This window comes from Cydia fagiglandana, chromosome 15 (genome assembly GCF_963556715.1).
Source record: "Cydia fagiglandana chromosome 15, ilCydFagi1.1, whole genome shotgun sequence".
NCBI classification, from domain to species: Eukaryota; Metazoa; Arthropoda; class Insecta; order Lepidoptera; family Tortricidae; genus Cydia; species Cydia fagiglandana.
In genome coordinates, this window is record NC_085946.1 from 15917769 (window position 1) to 15935695 (window position 17927).

A 17927-nucleotide genomic window follows, 5' to 3' on the forward strand; every position below is an offset into this window, starting at 1 on the left:
GTGGTAAGACCTAGGATTTACCATATCGGTGTTGGTAAAAGCCCGAAGTAAACTAGTAAGATTTAACATTTCGGGCTTTTACCGATCGGCATCGGTAAAACCTAGGTTTTACCGGTAAATCCTAGGTTTTACCGGTAAATCCTAGGTTTTGCCGTACTTCGGGCTTTTACAGTAACATATATATAATAATTGCTCGTTTAAAGGTAAGATAACACAAAGGAGAAACAAAAAGAAATTACCTACTCGCACCAGTCTTGAACCCCAATCCTCTTGCACGTAGTTATTTCCACGAACATACCGTTACGCTATTGCAATGCAACATACCTACTTACGTTGTGTGAAATTGTCTACTACAAGGATCACGGAAACACTGTTTGCATGTGTGAGTAATACTAGGAAAAAGCGTGACAGCAACACTCCGTCGAATTAAAAAGGTGGTTTTTGCACAATGAAGTATTCAATGTTTACTTTAATTGTTCAATATTTATTTAAAGAGTGCGCGAAACATACTTTTAAGTATACAAATACCATGACCATTTCACAAAAAAATAAAACCTGAAATTTTGCAAAAGTGGTGCCATCTAGCGAGAGTTAAGTTTTGAGTAACCTAGGCGAACCACCTTAAGTTATAACCTGTCAAATTTGACATTTGCGCGATTCTGGAGATACTCTTGAACGATTTCCACAGGATATGACTTAGAGATCCAATTCACATCTAATAGATATCTTACTCTATCTAACGTAAAAGTGACATTGGTTGCCCGAATTGCGCTGCAAAAGAGAACTAGTTGATATCTAAACTATAACGTATCTAAAATGGATCTAGTACCTACGTGTCGTCTCTTGTGAATATCTTGAAGTTCGAATACGGTAGTATATGTATGTAAACATCGTTACCCAGCTATTAGGTATTATGTCTGTAATGTTAGGTGTCAAGTCACGCAAGCTTCTCTGACTCACCATCTAGTCATAGCTCAATTAATATACCACACGCTAAATGAGAATCTGCACTTAAGTCACTTTTTAATTATATCAAGAATCTAACAGTTTCATGCTGGTCGTATGTCACTTTTATATGTAAAGTTTCGTGTCATCTTGAATGACAACTATGTTTGGTTAAACGTCATCATTTCATAGAAGTTTGACGTTTAATATAACACTTTCACAGTCTGGGCTATCAAAATCGCTGCAGATCTTGCTATGCCTCTACACATTTACATAAAACGTATGTACGAGTACGTGTGAAGGATTTGGTTATACGTCATAATTTCATAGAAGTTTGACGTTTAATATAACACTTTCATAGTTTGGGCTATCAAAATCGCTGCAGATCTTGCTCTGCCTCTACACATTTACATAGAACGTATGTACGAGTACGTGTGAAGGAACGTATGTACACGTAAATTTAGTACTTAATAATCATAGACTAGGAATCCTCTAGACCGAGTTTAGAGCAATTATTTCATGCAACCGATGATGCCAAAAATGCGGGGGTGCGCAACTGCGAGGTGAGCGAAGTCCCGTGCCGTGATTGGTCCGTTCAAAGACACGGACGTCACACATAGACACTTTCGACTCGACTTCGAACATGGAGTAAAATTACCGTGTGCGTGGCAGAGGGGGTAGCGCTACTATGCTCAGTCTGGAGGATGTCTTGTCTGTGTTAATAATTGAATGCAGCACATGCAATGGAATGCAATCAAGATATTCAAGTTATAGTGATAATTTAACAGTGCGCGAAGCCCACTGGTGCGTTCTTGCAATAATTCCTGGCGTGTCTGATGATGCCATTTAAATCTAATGGCGCAATTGAGGAGCTGTTTACGTTATCTTCTTGACCTGATAACCAAGGGCTTTTTCATTATATGATTGATTAAATCTCTTGAAGCGCTGGCACAGAATTAATAGTACTTGGTACAGAAGACTCAGTCTCTAACAAAACGCGTCTGTTACGCTCAGGACAGATATGGCCGCTAGGTGGCGACAGCGCCACGCGCGGGTATGGCTAGCCACCAAAATTGGTGTGGAACGCATGTACTTGTGTACATGTGTAGCAAAGCGACGAAATCGCGGAGTGAGACACGCCTGGCGCAGGTGGCCTAGCGGAAAAGATCGTGCGACTTTCAATCCGGAGGTCGCGGGTTCAACTTCAAACCCCGGCTTGTACCGAGGAAGTGGGTCCAATCCAATTTAGGTTTTAAGATTTGACCCATACTAACAGGGCATAGCAAGTAAAAAAAAAAGCTTGTTAAAATCAACTTCAAAGACAAAACATATCAGCTCAAGAAATAATCATTTAGTCCAGTTCTCTCTTTACATGTAATGTTAGTCTGTATAGTAGTCTGTACCGTTCATAACTTGCAAACTGGTTCTACCACACCCACTAAGCTAATAAGAACTATAATATCTTAACAATAAGGTTTAATTTATTGTGTTCGTTTTGTACTAAAGATGCAGCGTCATTGTAAAGGTGCGGTTGAAGTTGAAGTTGAAATATGCACCTTATCGCTTATGATTTAAGGTATGAAATTGTTCATTGCATACGGGGATAATCAGAGGTAAGGTAACCACTAACCATTGATGTGATGCTGGGTTGTAATTGTATTTACATACAATAACTTATCTACATGAATCATAAAGATCTGATGAAATTATTATAGCGTTCTGAATGATGTCTTTCAAAGATTTGATCATATTTTTCATCAAAATTTGCAAATTTTATGAGGAAAAAAAATACTGGGTGTTATGGAAGACATTAAATTAAGTCAATAGAAAATAAAGTAGCCAGCTTAGGGCCACTTGCGACGTCCAGGGTTAGACTCTAACTCGGGGTTAACCGGTTAAACTCGGAGTTACCAGTACAATCTAACCCGGTGTTAACGGTTAACTTAAAGTTAATTGGCTAAATCTGGAACGCGCAAGTGGCCCTTATTTGACTTGAACTAAACATGGTATCTATAGGTATATTTTTGTGGACGAGATACCTATATTTTTTCGGATTCTTTATTCTTTATTCAGGCAAACACAAAGTATAAGTTTACAGCTACACTTAAGTCCAGTTGCACCAACCACATTAAATTTAGCAGACTGATTAACGTCAAACAGCAGTGAAGTATGAAATTTCCCATACAAATATATTTTCACCACACCAACTCGGAAAGCTTTACTTTGCACTTCCAAAACTGATAGCAAAGTTGCGTTTTATTCACATGTGAGGCAAAGTCATCATCATCATCATCATTTCAGCCTATATACGTCCCACTGCTGAGCACAGGCCTCCTCTCATGCGCGAGAGGGCTTGGGCTATAGTCCCCACGCTAGCCCAATGCGGATTGGGGACTTCACATACACCTTTGAATTTCTTCGCAGATGTAATCAGATGAGGCAAAGTAATCAAACGCAAATTTTGAGTTGTTTTCTTATGTTTGCTGGTAGAATTGACTTTTTAATGATGATTTTGGATGAAAAATATTTGATAACATTCATTTGGATTTGATTTGGTTTGATTTTGTTTGATATTTTACATTTAATATTTGCTTCGGGTTGGTGTGGTGAAAAATTTTGTGTTTCACTCGGGGGCAAATTTTGTTTAACCCTCGTGCTTTGAAACCCTTGCAACGCTCAAGATTCCATTTTTCGAACCACTCGCTACGCTCCTGGTTCAATTTTGGAATCTTTCGCTTGCTCAGGTATCAATATTAGCACGAGCGGTTAAACAACAACTTTGCCCCCTTGTAAAACAAATAACTATTAGCGAACGCTTTAACGGTGACAGACGATATGGTGCAACCGACCCTTATCATACATAGAATATGAAGCCAGTATTATAAAATTAAGTAGTATACTTGTATTACACAATACCTACACATACATACATAAATTTTTCGAATTATCTCTAGAATTTAACTTACTTATGATGGATTAATTAACTATTATTTTCAAGTTACTTACCGATTTAATATTTCCGTGTTGTATATTTTAAGATATAGCCTGCAATGCAAGCTGCATTTGTCCGCGTGTAAATACAGTACAATTGTGCACAAATAATAAAATCATAGGGGGAGGCCTATGTTCAGCAGTGGACGTCTTATGGCTGAGATGATGATGATGAATAAAATCATAGCGCAATTGGCGAATTTCTTCTTCATTTTCTCGATTTCCTGACGTTTGAAAGCTCTACTAGAAAATGCAATGGAAGTTTTTGATGTTCTTTTGAATAAAATGCAATGGAAATTGAATTTTTGAAGTGCAAAGCCTTTCCTCGCGCCACTTAAAGTCATAGACAGTTATATTATTGCTGCAATTATGAAAGAGAGCTTTTTCTTAATGTATTGATGTTAAGTCTGGCAACGTCGCAATCGAAAAGATAGTTTGCACAGTTTTGATAAAATATTTCGGAATAAATTACATTATATTTGAAACTAGACCAAATCCATTATAGTCTCTATGTCATAGAAAGTTGATGGTAGTCTATTTAGAATATTTATGAAGTTTTTATACTAAGGTTGAAGTTAAATTATTTATTATATGTATTACGTAATTAAATAAATCTGTTTATTTTATGTAAGTCCTTGGATTTTATATATCTATTCTATGTGGAAACACTAACCTTTACGATTACAAGCGGGAGTTTCCGAGTTTCAAAGTGGAAATAATCATACTGTATATTATATGTATACACATAGCAAACATCTACACCTTACTCAGGAACAAATACTTATTTCTGATAAACACACAAATAAATGCGCTTACCAGGATTCGAACCCGGCTTCGTAGGCAGGGTCACAACCAACTATGCTAGGATGTCTTTAAATTTTCATGTTTGTGATTGTCACGAATAAAAATATTGATTCACCTGCAATTGTTGCGGTAACCTTGGATAGCACTACACGATGGTGTCTGGCTGGCTTTAGGGGCATAGCACACTGACGTCGCATGTCGTTGCGAAGTGCGAAGCGACGAATTCGCGTGTGGCGACATCGGTCCGGTGGTGCTATTTTCTTCGTATATCCTCGTAATCTTTGTCCGAAGCTGCGATGTGTGACGAATAGCATCTACGTACAAAAATCCATACGGTAATATGGAGCTCGGTGTGGCATACCCTGCGGGCCCTGCGGCGCGCACCGCATCGTCGTCCGCCGCACGAATCGTCTTGCGATTCGCACGGAGAGACGGAGCCAATGTGTTATAATACTTACCGTGCGTTTTTTGCATACAAATCGACATTCTACATTACAAAGTTAACAAGACCAAAGTGATTCCAAAGAGCCTCGTGGACAAAGTTTGTACGGTGCTCTAAAAATCACAGCATCGGACGTCGTTCCGAAGTGAGAAGCAGTGTGCCATGCCCCTTAGGTGCGGTACTATTAGGTATTACTTAGAATACTTAGATAAATAATGTAGGTACAGCAAGGTCTGTCTGCGTAGTTAGTATTCTAGCAGCGGCGGGACGCTCGCAATGAGTGACGAAACATTCTCATTACAGGCTTATTGCCGAACGCATTTAATATTTATTAGCTGCTTTCAATGGAATGTTCTAGATTTAGAACTACGACACAGAATGAGTAATATTTCATACAGAATGGCCCCCCGCACCATCCAGTCCGAATAAAATTAAATTGCTAGTAGAATATGTTTCCTGAAATATTTTTCTCACTGTACCCGAATTAACCGTTCGTTGCCGTATAAAATTCATCGTCATCATCATCATTTTAGCCTTTAGTCGCCCACTTGACTGCAGAGCTGTCTCTATTCGTGTACGCCACTTATCCCGGTCGTGGGCTAGTCTCATCCAAAAGTGCCCTGCGATTTTTCGAACTACATCCGCCCAACGAGCCAAGACGGGACGCCAGCCGCTTCTTTCATCCGAAAGCGTATAAAATGAAATAACAACTGCTCAAAGTTTTTAACTAGCAATTTAATCGCCTAACGAACATCACGAAAGTTATTATGTTACGCCATGTAAGTAGTAGTGAAACAATTGTGAAGGGTCGGAAAAGACTTGTCGACGAAAAGAAACGAAATAAAACCTTTTCAAGCATAGCTGCAGAATTAATGAAGAGAACTTTTAAAAACAAACCGGCATATATGTACCATCAAGTCTAATACTATTTTCAACTTTTCTTCCTTTGTCATAAGATCTAAAATGTACATTAATTGTAGACATCGTATCGTAGGTACCCTTTATTAGCGGTACTGCGTTTGTTAGCAGACCATGGAGTTTTTTGTTATAGCCGACTTATGTGGTAGCTACAAAGAAAGTATGAACGTTGTGATTTCAGAAAGTTGGCTTGGCTTAGTGAGTTGGTACGGCTGTGAGTTCATTAGGGGTTCATTATTGCATACTTTTAATTAAACCCTATTATTTCGGGATTGTACAGTCAGTATCAAAGAAAAAGTAGTACTCAAACTGACCAAATATGTTTTTTAGAAGCCCGAGTTCTTGGTCTCTTGGTAACTCCAGAGACATTTTGAGTAATGCACTCAAAACGGTCGATGTTGATTCGCTCATTTAGCTCCTCAAACGAATGCCTCGAAATTAGGGAGTGCAAATCGGTTATTTTCGGTTATTTTTTGTATGGAAATAATCGGTTTTTAACCGAAACCGCGGTTATTTCCATACAAAAAATAACCGATTTGCATTCCCTACTCACGAAATACAAATATTACAAATCACTCTGCTCTCTTGAAAGATACACCCAAGGCCAAAAGTATGGAAACAAGCTTACACTTTGATAGAAAAGTTTGATTTTATATTATTCATTGACGATTTGAAAACAATATGGTAAAATTAATAATAGAACATTTGAATAGTAAATTACTCAAATGCTGGCTATGATAGAGAGGAGGATTATTGTATGGTGCCCATAGAGAAATAAGCCCTTTTGAAAAGACTGTCCTCAACTATCATCTTTGTCTTAACTTTTTTTTATCTTTTCGACAATATTTTCAGGATATTTTGATTTGTAGCGGGAATTTTTAATATTTTGGGGTTGCCCAATGCAAATTTTAGGATAAAAATATACAACAAAGATAGATACATGAGACATTAAAGAAAACAACGTTGTTTCCATACTTTTGGCCTTACGGGTAAGATAGAATTCTGCGCCAAAAAGTATAGATCAGATTCAGCTGGTCTATACTTTATAGGGCCCATAGATTACTAGTTCGCCGGACGATATCAGCCTGTCAGTTGTTCGGAGCTGTCAAATTTTACGTTTAACTGACAGGCCGATATCGTCCGGCGATCTGGTAATCAGTGGGCCCCTCTATACTCTCAATCCGTCTAGCACACATGAGCCCAACGGTTCATTTCTGTTCAATAATCTCATGCGCATACCGCAAGCTATAAGCTTGTATAAGACAGCCATTGTCAAGGAAGTCTATTGTCATCCTACGGCAACCATAGCTAATTCTAAAACCAACGTTCAGTTCGCTATCAAACTCATACATTGAATGGAGAGGCGTCATAAATGCGCAAGCAAGTATGACTCAGCGCGTGTTCATCAAGTGACTTGCAGCGGTTTTGAACTGTTGTCTGCTGTAATTTGACCTCTTCTTAATGTCACTTCTTAAATTCTTGATTTGTTGGTTAAAATACAAAAACCACTAAGTATATTTATGCCTATAAAATTTGAGGAGTTCCTCATGGATCCATCAGAACTGGATTTTGACAAAAAATACTTTCAGACATTTTTTTATCGGTTGATAAATGACGGGATCTGAGGCAAAGCATACAATCAAATTGAACCTCCATTTGAAATGTAAAGTCGGTTAAAATGAGGAGGTTTTACAAGAAAAACATCTGATTAAACGTTTTCCTATTTTCTTTGACTTCCGAGTAAATATATAAGCATATACATAGGCACATGTAGATCCTAATGGAAAGTTAAAGATTTATACAGTTGAGTTTAGGTATACCTACTGGTTGAAGTACAGAGTACAGGAAAAGTGAATAGTTATGTGAATTAAACACGCAGCCGAGCACGTGGATCGAATACAGATTGCGCGGGCGCACCGATGCTGATGTAGATAGCCTGAGTTGATGCATAGATCATACAGGTTTTGTGGCGACGATTAAGATAACAACATATATATATTTAAGTACGCAGGTATTGTATGTTGTATAGTCGAGTTCACAAACGTCTTAACAAGCCAACGTTCAATAAATATACATTTATGTTTGGGTTAAATAAAGTACGTGCCAATTAAAATGAATTACATAAATAATTACACTGGTTTACGTTTCTCTTCACTGATCGTCGGGCGATTAAATGGGAATCTCATTTGTTGGCCTTTGATATATTTACCTTAGCTGCACGGATATGATGGTCGTTCTTGTCTACGTGACAGCGTGATAAAACGGTATCCGTCACTTTCTATCCCGTGGTGTTAAAAAGTGACAGTTATTTTACCACGTGGATAAACATGGATATAACCATCCATAACACGCCGGCTGGTCTAACAGCTAACTAACATGAAGGATTTTTGGGGAAGTGGGAATCCTAGAAGCTTTATCAGAACACTTTAGCACCTAATGAGCCATAATATTATTATATATTTTGTGCAGTTGACTTGTTACCACTAGCTAGCGCCAATACGCGTAGGGGAAGTGTCAGACCTCCATATCAATGAAACATTAATGGTGGCTACTTAACGAACTTACTTGGAAACAACCTGAAACTTCTGTGCAATGGTTGGAGCGAATCAATCTGAGGTCGTACCTATGTCACTCTTCGTAAACTATCTCTAACTAGAAACTGGTGGTGGAATAAGACTATTTCCAGCATCACAATATTCACAATATCTTGCCATATAATCGACCAGATTTACGGGGTTTTTGTGCGGGAATGTTTTGTACTACCCAAAAAAATAGGTAAAAACTGTAAAAACCGATACTACTGTAACATAACATTTCTAAGCACATTTGGAGCTTACCACATTTATTACACATTACTGGAATCAGTTATGTAACGCTGCCATACATGACCCAAAAATTTTTTATTAAGCTATGAGCTTCATCACATCTGATATTTGAGTAATTCTAAGCATTTCTAGCCCGGAGTGGGGGGGAGGGTGGGGTACAAAGACGGCCGCCACCCTTCATCTTTAAAAAAAATCTATTCTGATCCTGGTGGGTACTTGGGCAAGTTTGGTATCATTTTCATATAAACCAAAGATTTAGAATTCATTGCTGAAATTTGTTTTTTTTCAGTTTCATAGTAATTTTACAAGAAAAACGTAAAAAGGTGAAAATTTTGGTTGGAGATTTTTGCTACGCGGAGCCGAAACTACAAAAGATAGAAAGTTGAAATTTGCACACTAGATTACATTTATAAAGTGTACAAGAGATAAGAAGCGGTTTTGAGAAATTCAACCCCTAAGGGGGTTAAAAAGGGGATGAAAGTTTGTATGGGGTTCAAGTTTTATTTTAAGCTAGGAATTTGAAACTTCGTAAAACGATATATTATAAACATACAAGAAAACTTATTTCAGCGTTTTTGAAAATTCATCCCCTAAGGTGGTGAAAAAGGGGTTGAAAGTTTGTATGGATATCAATAAATTTTTCGAACGCGGGACTTGAATTTTTGTATTTGGGGATATTATTAAAAGACAGGAAAAGTAATTTCAGCGTTTTGTAAAATTCATTCCCTAACAGGGTTAAAAAGGGGTTGAAAGTTTGAATCCATTACAAATCCGAGTAGACACACATTTCTTATTGCCTCCCAGGCTTGAAATGCTTAGAATTACTCAAGGAACATATATGATGAAGCTCATAGCTTAATAAAAAAATTTTGGGTCAACTTTATAACTGCCTCCGCTACATGGAAAGTCAACATTTTGGGATTTCAACATTTTAGGAATTCAACTTTGTGGTCCTGGAGGATTTTTAATTCATAGTTTGGTAATTATTTTATAATAAACAAAGTTTTTATAACTTAGCGAAGTCGGAACTCACCAAATACCCCGATGTATGCTGGTGAATTAGTAAATTATATGATTCGCACTTTATTGTTTACACTTAGAATGATTATAAAGAAGAATTAGAAAATTGTATAGTTATTTTATGACGGAATTGTTGGCATAACTATTTTTTTATGTATTTTCTCCCTATCACAATCGTTTCTCACATAAAATATCCGTTTTGGTAGCTCCAGAGAGACATTTTTGGTAACGCCAGAGATGTGAAAAGAGTCTGTCAAAAAGTTGGTTCGCCCATATATAAATACTTTTCCTGATGATGTATTTTCTTCCGCAGTATCGGACATCGGACTCAGCAACATCCAGGATGCGTTCCTCATCGCGGTCGAGGAGCAGGCGGCGCAGCGCCTCCAGCGGCTGTCGGCCCTCAAGCGGATCACCCCGGTGGACATGTCCAAGCTGTCTGTAGAGGTGAGGACATGTCGACATGTTGTAGTCATAGGAGCAGGCGGCGCAGCGCCTCCAGCGGCTGTCGGCCCTCAAGCGAATCACCCCGGTGGACATGTCCAAGCTGTCTGTAGAGGTGCATGAGGACATGTTGACATGTTGTAGTCATAGGAGCAGGCGGCGCAGCCCCTCCAGCGGCTGTCGGCCCTCAAGCGGATCACCCCGGTGAACATGTCCAAGCTGTCTGTAGAGGTGAGGACATGTTGACATGTTGTAGTCATAGGAGCAGGCGGCGCAGCGCCGCCAGCGGCTGTCGGCTCTCAAGCGGATCACCCCGGTGGACATGTCCAAGCTGTCTGTAGAGGTGGGGACATGTTGACATGTTGTAGTCATAAGAGCAGGCGGCGCAGCGCCTCCAGCGGCTGTCGGCCCTCAAGCGGATCACCCCGGTGAACATGTCCAAGCTGTCTGTAGAGGTGAGGACATGTCGACATGTTGTAGTCATCGCGGTGAGGAGCAGGCCTAGCGCCCTCAAGCACGTAACGAAGAAGTAATTTCTGTTTCTATAGATGTAACTAAAAATTATAGGTCCTATCATACTCCTCATACAGAAGTCCGCGGCTTAATATAGAAAAAATATGAATTCACTTCAAGATGAACCGTCATCCCAGCTCACAGAGAGAGTGCCGACTAGTTTTTATCTGTCACTGTCATACGATTAATTAAACCAGTTTTGACGATGCGTTTTTAGCGCATATTTGCGCTCTAGTTATCACACTTTCTCCACTGGCTAATGCAAATATGGATGTTGACACACGTTGGATTATAGAACGTTTTCTACATACTTAAAGGAACATATAGTTCATTTTTTTTACTATGATATACTGTCCAAAGTAATGGTCCGGCAAGGCAGCAGTCGGACACAATATGCTCGGAATAAAAAATAATTTACTTATAGGTACTTTGAGTTTGAGACTCGGTTTATTGAACTCTTATTTATTAATCGAAACTGGAGTTATGTATCTTCAACTTGTTAGAGACCCAAGTCTACTGTAGAGACTGAGTGCTATTCAGAGTTAGAAGACTAATTTTTTTACCAAACATTTTTAAATAGGTAAATTGTCTTCATGTAAAATTTATGGGTTAGGTACTCGCCTTTTGGCACAAATATTTATGTAATTGAATTTTAGTTTTGTGTTATTAGTTATTATTATTTGTGCTAATAAACATCTCTTATTCTCTTATTCTTATTCTTATAACGCTTATTTAAATACTTCACTGCAAAATTACTATTGCTACTAGTTTTTAGATCAAACCTACAAAATTGTTGACGGAGTCTTTATTCGGAAGTTCCAAATCCTTTTGAGTTTCGCTTATAAACACTCAATATAGGACTCGACTCGTGACGTAAAAGACTCAGAAGTTTTTTTAGCACCGAATCACGTATTTAAAAATCGAGTTAAGTTCTTTAAATATAGACTCAAAAGACTCGAGTTCCTACCAACACAAAATAAAATCCATTCAAAAGCAGAAATAGAGAATTTTATGACATTTTTTTGCTGAATACATGTCGTCGATATTGTCGCATTGATCGCACATCACCCGATTGTTCGCTAAGCATCCGCTGTTTATCTAAAAGGAACAATACATGAACGCTCCGTCCCATTGTGTCCGCTTCCCATGCCGAGATTTACATGTCGGTCCAGATTGAATTCATAACACACATGTGTAACTAACGGACATTATATTCTGATTTTACTAACCACTTACTAACAGGTTATGAATATAGCCTGTATAGGGAACTTAAATAAAAGTAAACACACAGTTTGTACATTTTCGGGTAGTTATCATTTATTGGTTAACCAACCAAATACAAAACCGCCTGGTTCTGTCACTGAACGACCTGACTTTAACCTACATTATTTGATCATGTAATGTTTTCATCTACCCTCAACTGGCTTTTTAAGGAACTGCAAATGTGAGGGTAGATTTTGTTTACTTTTATTTAAATACCTAAAGATACAGAGTATAGAGCTGTAGTAATAGTTATGGAACTGATCAGTCAATGTCAAAAAGTGACGTTTTTGGTTGAAGAAATCTCACTTGAGTTCGTCCTCAGTCTCCATTGCTGTCACGATGCGTACTGACATTTCGCAGTATGTATTTAGTGTAAGAATGTGTAGTTAGTATACATATTGACGGAAGTCAATATTGTCAATATTTATCACAACGGAATCCAGAATTCTAGAATTCCGTGATAAATATTGTCATTCCAAACCAGATTATACGATCAAGTCTCTAGGAGCCTTAGGAGTCTCAATGAAGATCCAGAGAGGAAAATGGAGACTACGTTTGTATGGAAAAGCGGCCGTCATTTTCCTCTTAAGAACCTCTCAAATCCAAGTCGAATCAAGGACGCATAATCTTAACCTAAATTCAGTTCCATTCATAAACAAACCCGGAAAGCGATTGCGTAAAAGTCAATTTAGGGTCCGTCCTTCTAAAACCCTACACCCCACTCGGACTATTACGAAACCCGGGCGGTATTAGCAATAAATAACTTATTTTAAATGGGGTCATATTTTTTATAGGCCACGGACACGGTAAAGCACTTATATGAGACGTTTTATATTTTAGTGAGCAACAGTTGGGTTTGGCTTAGCCTTTTGGTGTGTTATGTAAGGAAAGGAATGAACGAATATCTTCAATACAACTTTAAATACACTATGAATATATGTTATTGTATATATTATATTTGGTTTCTACTAAAACTAAATTAGTTTTATCCTAAACAATTTGACATACAATACAATTTGAATAAAGTGATTACTACTACGACTACATAAGTTTGAATAAGATCTTACATAGACTTGCATTGTATTTATTCAGGTACTTAGAATGACTTACATCATAATAAGAGCATCATACATTTCCACTCCCTAACTATTTCACTCTCACGGGAGATAGTTTCTGGGATAAAATGTCCCCCAGTCAGACTGGCAAATTTATGTCAAATTCGTTATGAATGTTTGTGTAAAACAATTACAAATATCCAATATCCATACACTTTCACAATTATAATACCAAATACCTAGGTACAAGTCAAGTAATATAAACATGCTTTCACATATTCTACCACGATTCTCTAGCGAGCCATAATCTCGGTACCCGAAGTGTAATCACTTCAACAGTCTTGTGTTTCAGTCTCCCATTCCTTAATTAAAGTGTCTTATTGCGATATTACGACATACAATTAGGTCCCGGCCGGCAACGTAATCTTAATGGGGTTTTAACGGCCGCTATAGTGCAGTAAAGGCGTTTGTGCCCCTTGCCCCTTGAGATAACCAACTGACTTCCTATTTGGTAACCGTTATACGGAAAACTTCAATTTCTTCTAGAAAATAAAATGTTTGCTAGGTTCCTAGCAGATTGAAAATATCGGTAAGTAATCAGGCCCCGTAGACAATATGCCAATCGCTATCGCTACGTAGGTAGCGAATGAAACGCAAATGTCACTGTCACACAAGTATGGAAAAGTGATAGAGAGACACAAAGCGATTCGATGGCGAAGCGCAAGCGATCGTCACTTTGGCTAGGCCGCCAGTTCCTATTGTCCGACCTTTATTGTGGCGGATCTAGCGACTGTCTTGGACATAATCTCAATAATTGGCGACACTTACAGGTCAGGCTAATGTACTTTAACACCTTCGCTGCGGCAATTAGTATGCAACTCGTAATTAAGGATACTTTGCATACCGCAATAAACTTGTCCAAGTTAACTCAGTAAGTCAGGCACATTGAAATTATTACTCATACGATTTTGCTGTAATTTTCCACATCTCAATCACCCATCCAGTGACATAATTGTGCTGTAGGTATCACACTAGAATACGAAGAGAATCAGACGGTTACTAATATCTCTTTCATTTATTTCCAGTTGAATCGCCGAAAACGAACGCAGCCCGAGAACCGTCAAGAGCTGAACGGCTACATAGGCAACTCCACAGTCTACGTCACTTCCATCAACGAGGACGGAGCCATCGAGACCAAACCCACCATCTCATCCCCCAAGTCACTTCCCAGATCCCTCCAGGCCAAACCCACCCCCATCATCGCCAACGGAATAGACAAAAAAGAACCTATCAAAGAAGTTGTCGAAGTTAAAGTGGAACCGGAGAAACATGAGAAGGACATTAGTGAGAAAAGTTTGAAAATTAAAGTGGATAGTGTTGATAGTGAAGTGAGTAGTGAGAAGGATCCTTACAGTGTTGCCAGGGAGCACCTCAGTAACGGGAGGTGTGAGAAGCTGATCGGAGAGCCTGATTATAAGATCAGGGCGTCGGCTGTTGTGGAGAATAATAAGCTTGGACCAGGGGAGAAAGGGTGAGTGATAGTACTGATAGTTCTTTCTTCTCTTTTTTCCTCATCTAGTACGCCCACTGTTGACCATACGCCTCTCCGAATCTCCAAGCAGCCCGATTTCATAGATAGATAAACTTTATTCGTTTCCACAACATACATGGTAGGTAAGGTACATAGATGAAAGAAGACATGCAGCTTAAAATTAACATAAAAATTTGTTTACAAATCTTAAAGTAAAAGAAAATAAAACAAATACAAAACTATGTGTCGTGGCAGAGAATAGGCGCTGGCTCAGCATGGTGATGCGGTAAGCCACACCGCCGATATTCTGCCAGAACCTGTTACAAAATACAACGCTTACAAGTTATAATACTGTACAACGCTTAATTCTTATAAATCTTACTTAGGTAATGATGCTCATGTTGTGTGTTTTGTGTGTACTGGCACGTGCTTCTGTGCATGAGATGTAGTAATATCCGTTCCCGGGCTTGTTTTATGAGAGTACATTATTATTGAGATTAACACACACAAGTGGACATTGATGTGCACGTATCAGCTTTAAGCTGCCTGTGCATTTACATATAATATAATATAATATAATATAAATTTGCTGCTTCTCTCCCCCAGAGTGGACCTGAATCTTTTTAATATCATCCTCCCATCTTGTTGGAGGTCTGTGATCTGGTCCTGATAGTTAATAGATGTGGAAGTTTCACACAAAATAAAGAAAAAGTTTCCACGTCAGTAGTGACAGTTATGATGATGTTCATGAATCATGATGTTCCCAATACAGCAGCTATCGCTAAGGCTTAGGTCTCCTAGAGATTCAGTGCTCATGAAACACTCCCGAGGGCTTTTCGTTTGCCGTTTCGTCTCGGTATCCCTCCCTCCGTATCTTTCCCATTATGGTCAACAATAGAAGTTCATCAAATCATCATACTTGCTCTGTCTAATTATGTAGCCTAGATTAGAGCTTATTTTCACTCAACAAAATAATCGACACGATCAGGTCTAGAACCTGCATCGAGTCATCGACAGACATCGTTTAAGCCTTAAATTCCCTTTTCTTTGACATCAATACATTATTATGTATATCATAAAACAAAGTCCCCCGCCGCGTTCATCTGTATGTTCGCGATAAACTATTCTATAAATTCAAAAACTACTGAACGGATTTTCATACGGTTTTTACTTATCAAAAGAGTATTCTGGAGGAAGGTTTAGGTGTATAATTTGTTAATGCTGTATGTAAATTGGTTGAACTAGCCGTGCGAAGCCGCGGCGGCTCGCTAGTGCATTTCTCAACACAAAATGAAGCGTTCAAATATTTTTATTCCGCGGTTCAAATTGTGAATGGCTCAAATCGACGTTATCGCCACTTACATAATATTTGGTCACACATAACATAAACCATTGCAAAATTATTACCCGCCTCTCTGAGAGATTATTCGCCTTCAGACATATTTATTTACAGTTATATGTCTTTGGATTAGTCACACTAGTGTTCCGCTTCAGGCAAACACGAATTGAAAGTTACTAATAATACCAAAGGGTACGCGGATTGAAACTTACTTTACGTAAAAATAATACCAAAGTGTCACACGGAAATTGTGTAAGTTGAATCCACGGTGGACGAAAATAGAGAAAACTGCACAGTTCTGACGAACACTCAAGTTTTCTCTCCTTGTGACAATAATTAACAGCTTGTGGACATGATTTTATCATATTTGGATTAATCCAAATAAAAGGAGTACCTTTTCATGAGTATAGGGTTAAATAAGAAAATGTATCTTTATATTAGCCCTTAACTTTTAAAATTTTGTGTTTGTCACTTTTAGAGCATCTCGCGCAGAGTCTTCAGCACTCCGACCCAATTGGAGTTCTCTAGGAGCCTTAGGATATACATAGCCGTATTATTGACTGGAGTTACTGGCATTGGCATAGTCTAAAAAAGGCAATCCTATTGATTTTACGTGGTTACTCGTACAAATATAACCATATCGATTTCAACGACTTTTAATAGTTCAATAGCAAGTATTTGGAAGACGCGTCCGTGGGTGTGTGATGCTCGAAAGTAAAATGAACTATTAGTAAGCATTATGGCCGTATCTCGCATCGCATTACGAAGGAATGTGCCGGCTGGCCTTCGGAGGCGAACGAACTAGGAAACCCGGCTCGACGCTTATTATGTTACCCATAATTTTATAGTAAAAGTACTGGGGGAGGCTTTAGATATTAGGCAATATTTAACGTTCGACATTAGTTAAATTAGTACAGTCGCTATCAGATATATCGAAGCGGTTAAGATGCTAACAAATATCTGAAGACGCCTCTATTGTCAAAGCGTTAGAGTGCCTGTTCAGATATTTTTGAGCACCTCGGCCGCTCCGATATATCTGATGAGGAATGCACCTAAGCTGAACTATAGTTCGTTTTTTTAGCATTAGAAAGAACTTGCAAGAAGGTAAGCGATCTTGACATGTCTTTTAATTGAAAAACGCTTTTTAAAAATCTATAACTATTACTTATGAAAGCAGACGAATATAAATGATCGTATTAGATTCATAATTGTTACAAATTTGCCGTAACTTATTTTTAAAATGTGTTTTTCAATTAAAAGACACGTCAAGATTGTTTACCTAATTTCTAATGCTAAAAAAAACGAAGTATAATAATGCCCTAAAACAATTGGCGATTTCAACCTTATTTACAGGCGCCAATGATGTGATGACTTTCCTATTATATATTTAGATTTAGATAGCTGTTGGTTCTGTATTTTCAGTAGCTATAGGTATTTGTGTAAGTACCTACCCTTTATTCATTCCTGTAATACGCTATATAAGGCCTGATTCGAAACAAATTTGACAAATTCAGAGTGATTTTTCTTGGATATTTTCTAGCTTACTTTATATATACACTACGACATTATAATTATCAGAATCACAAAATTATTATACCAAAAAATTTTTTTTTTATCAAATCTAAGATGATCAAAAAAATCAAATAAACGCCGCCGTCTTTTTAATTAGGCGCCAAATTGCTGTCAAAAACTTGATAAGTATGGAAGAAACTTGCACATAACTAATTTCCAACATAACCTGTTACCTAATATTATACCAATACTGAAAGGTAATTTCATTGCAATATCCATGAAACAATGAGGATCTAGACATATCTTCAAATATCTGGCGTATCAG

The 17927-nt window shown here is 38.1% G+C and overlaps 1 protein-coding gene across 1 annotated transcript in view; it reads left to right on the forward strand.

The window, feature by feature from the left end:
• LOC134671513 (protein PALS1-like) overlaps positions 1-17927 on the forward strand; it is a 254037-nt gene that overhangs the window by 15157 nt on the left and 220953 nt on the right. The window contains exons 2-3 of the mRNA XM_063529378.1: positions 10259-10392; positions 14306-14751. Coding sequence (XP_063385448.1) covers positions 10259-10392; positions 14306-14751 — 580 coding nt within the window. The remainder of the gene's footprint in view (positions 1-10258; positions 10393-14305; positions 14752-17927) is intronic.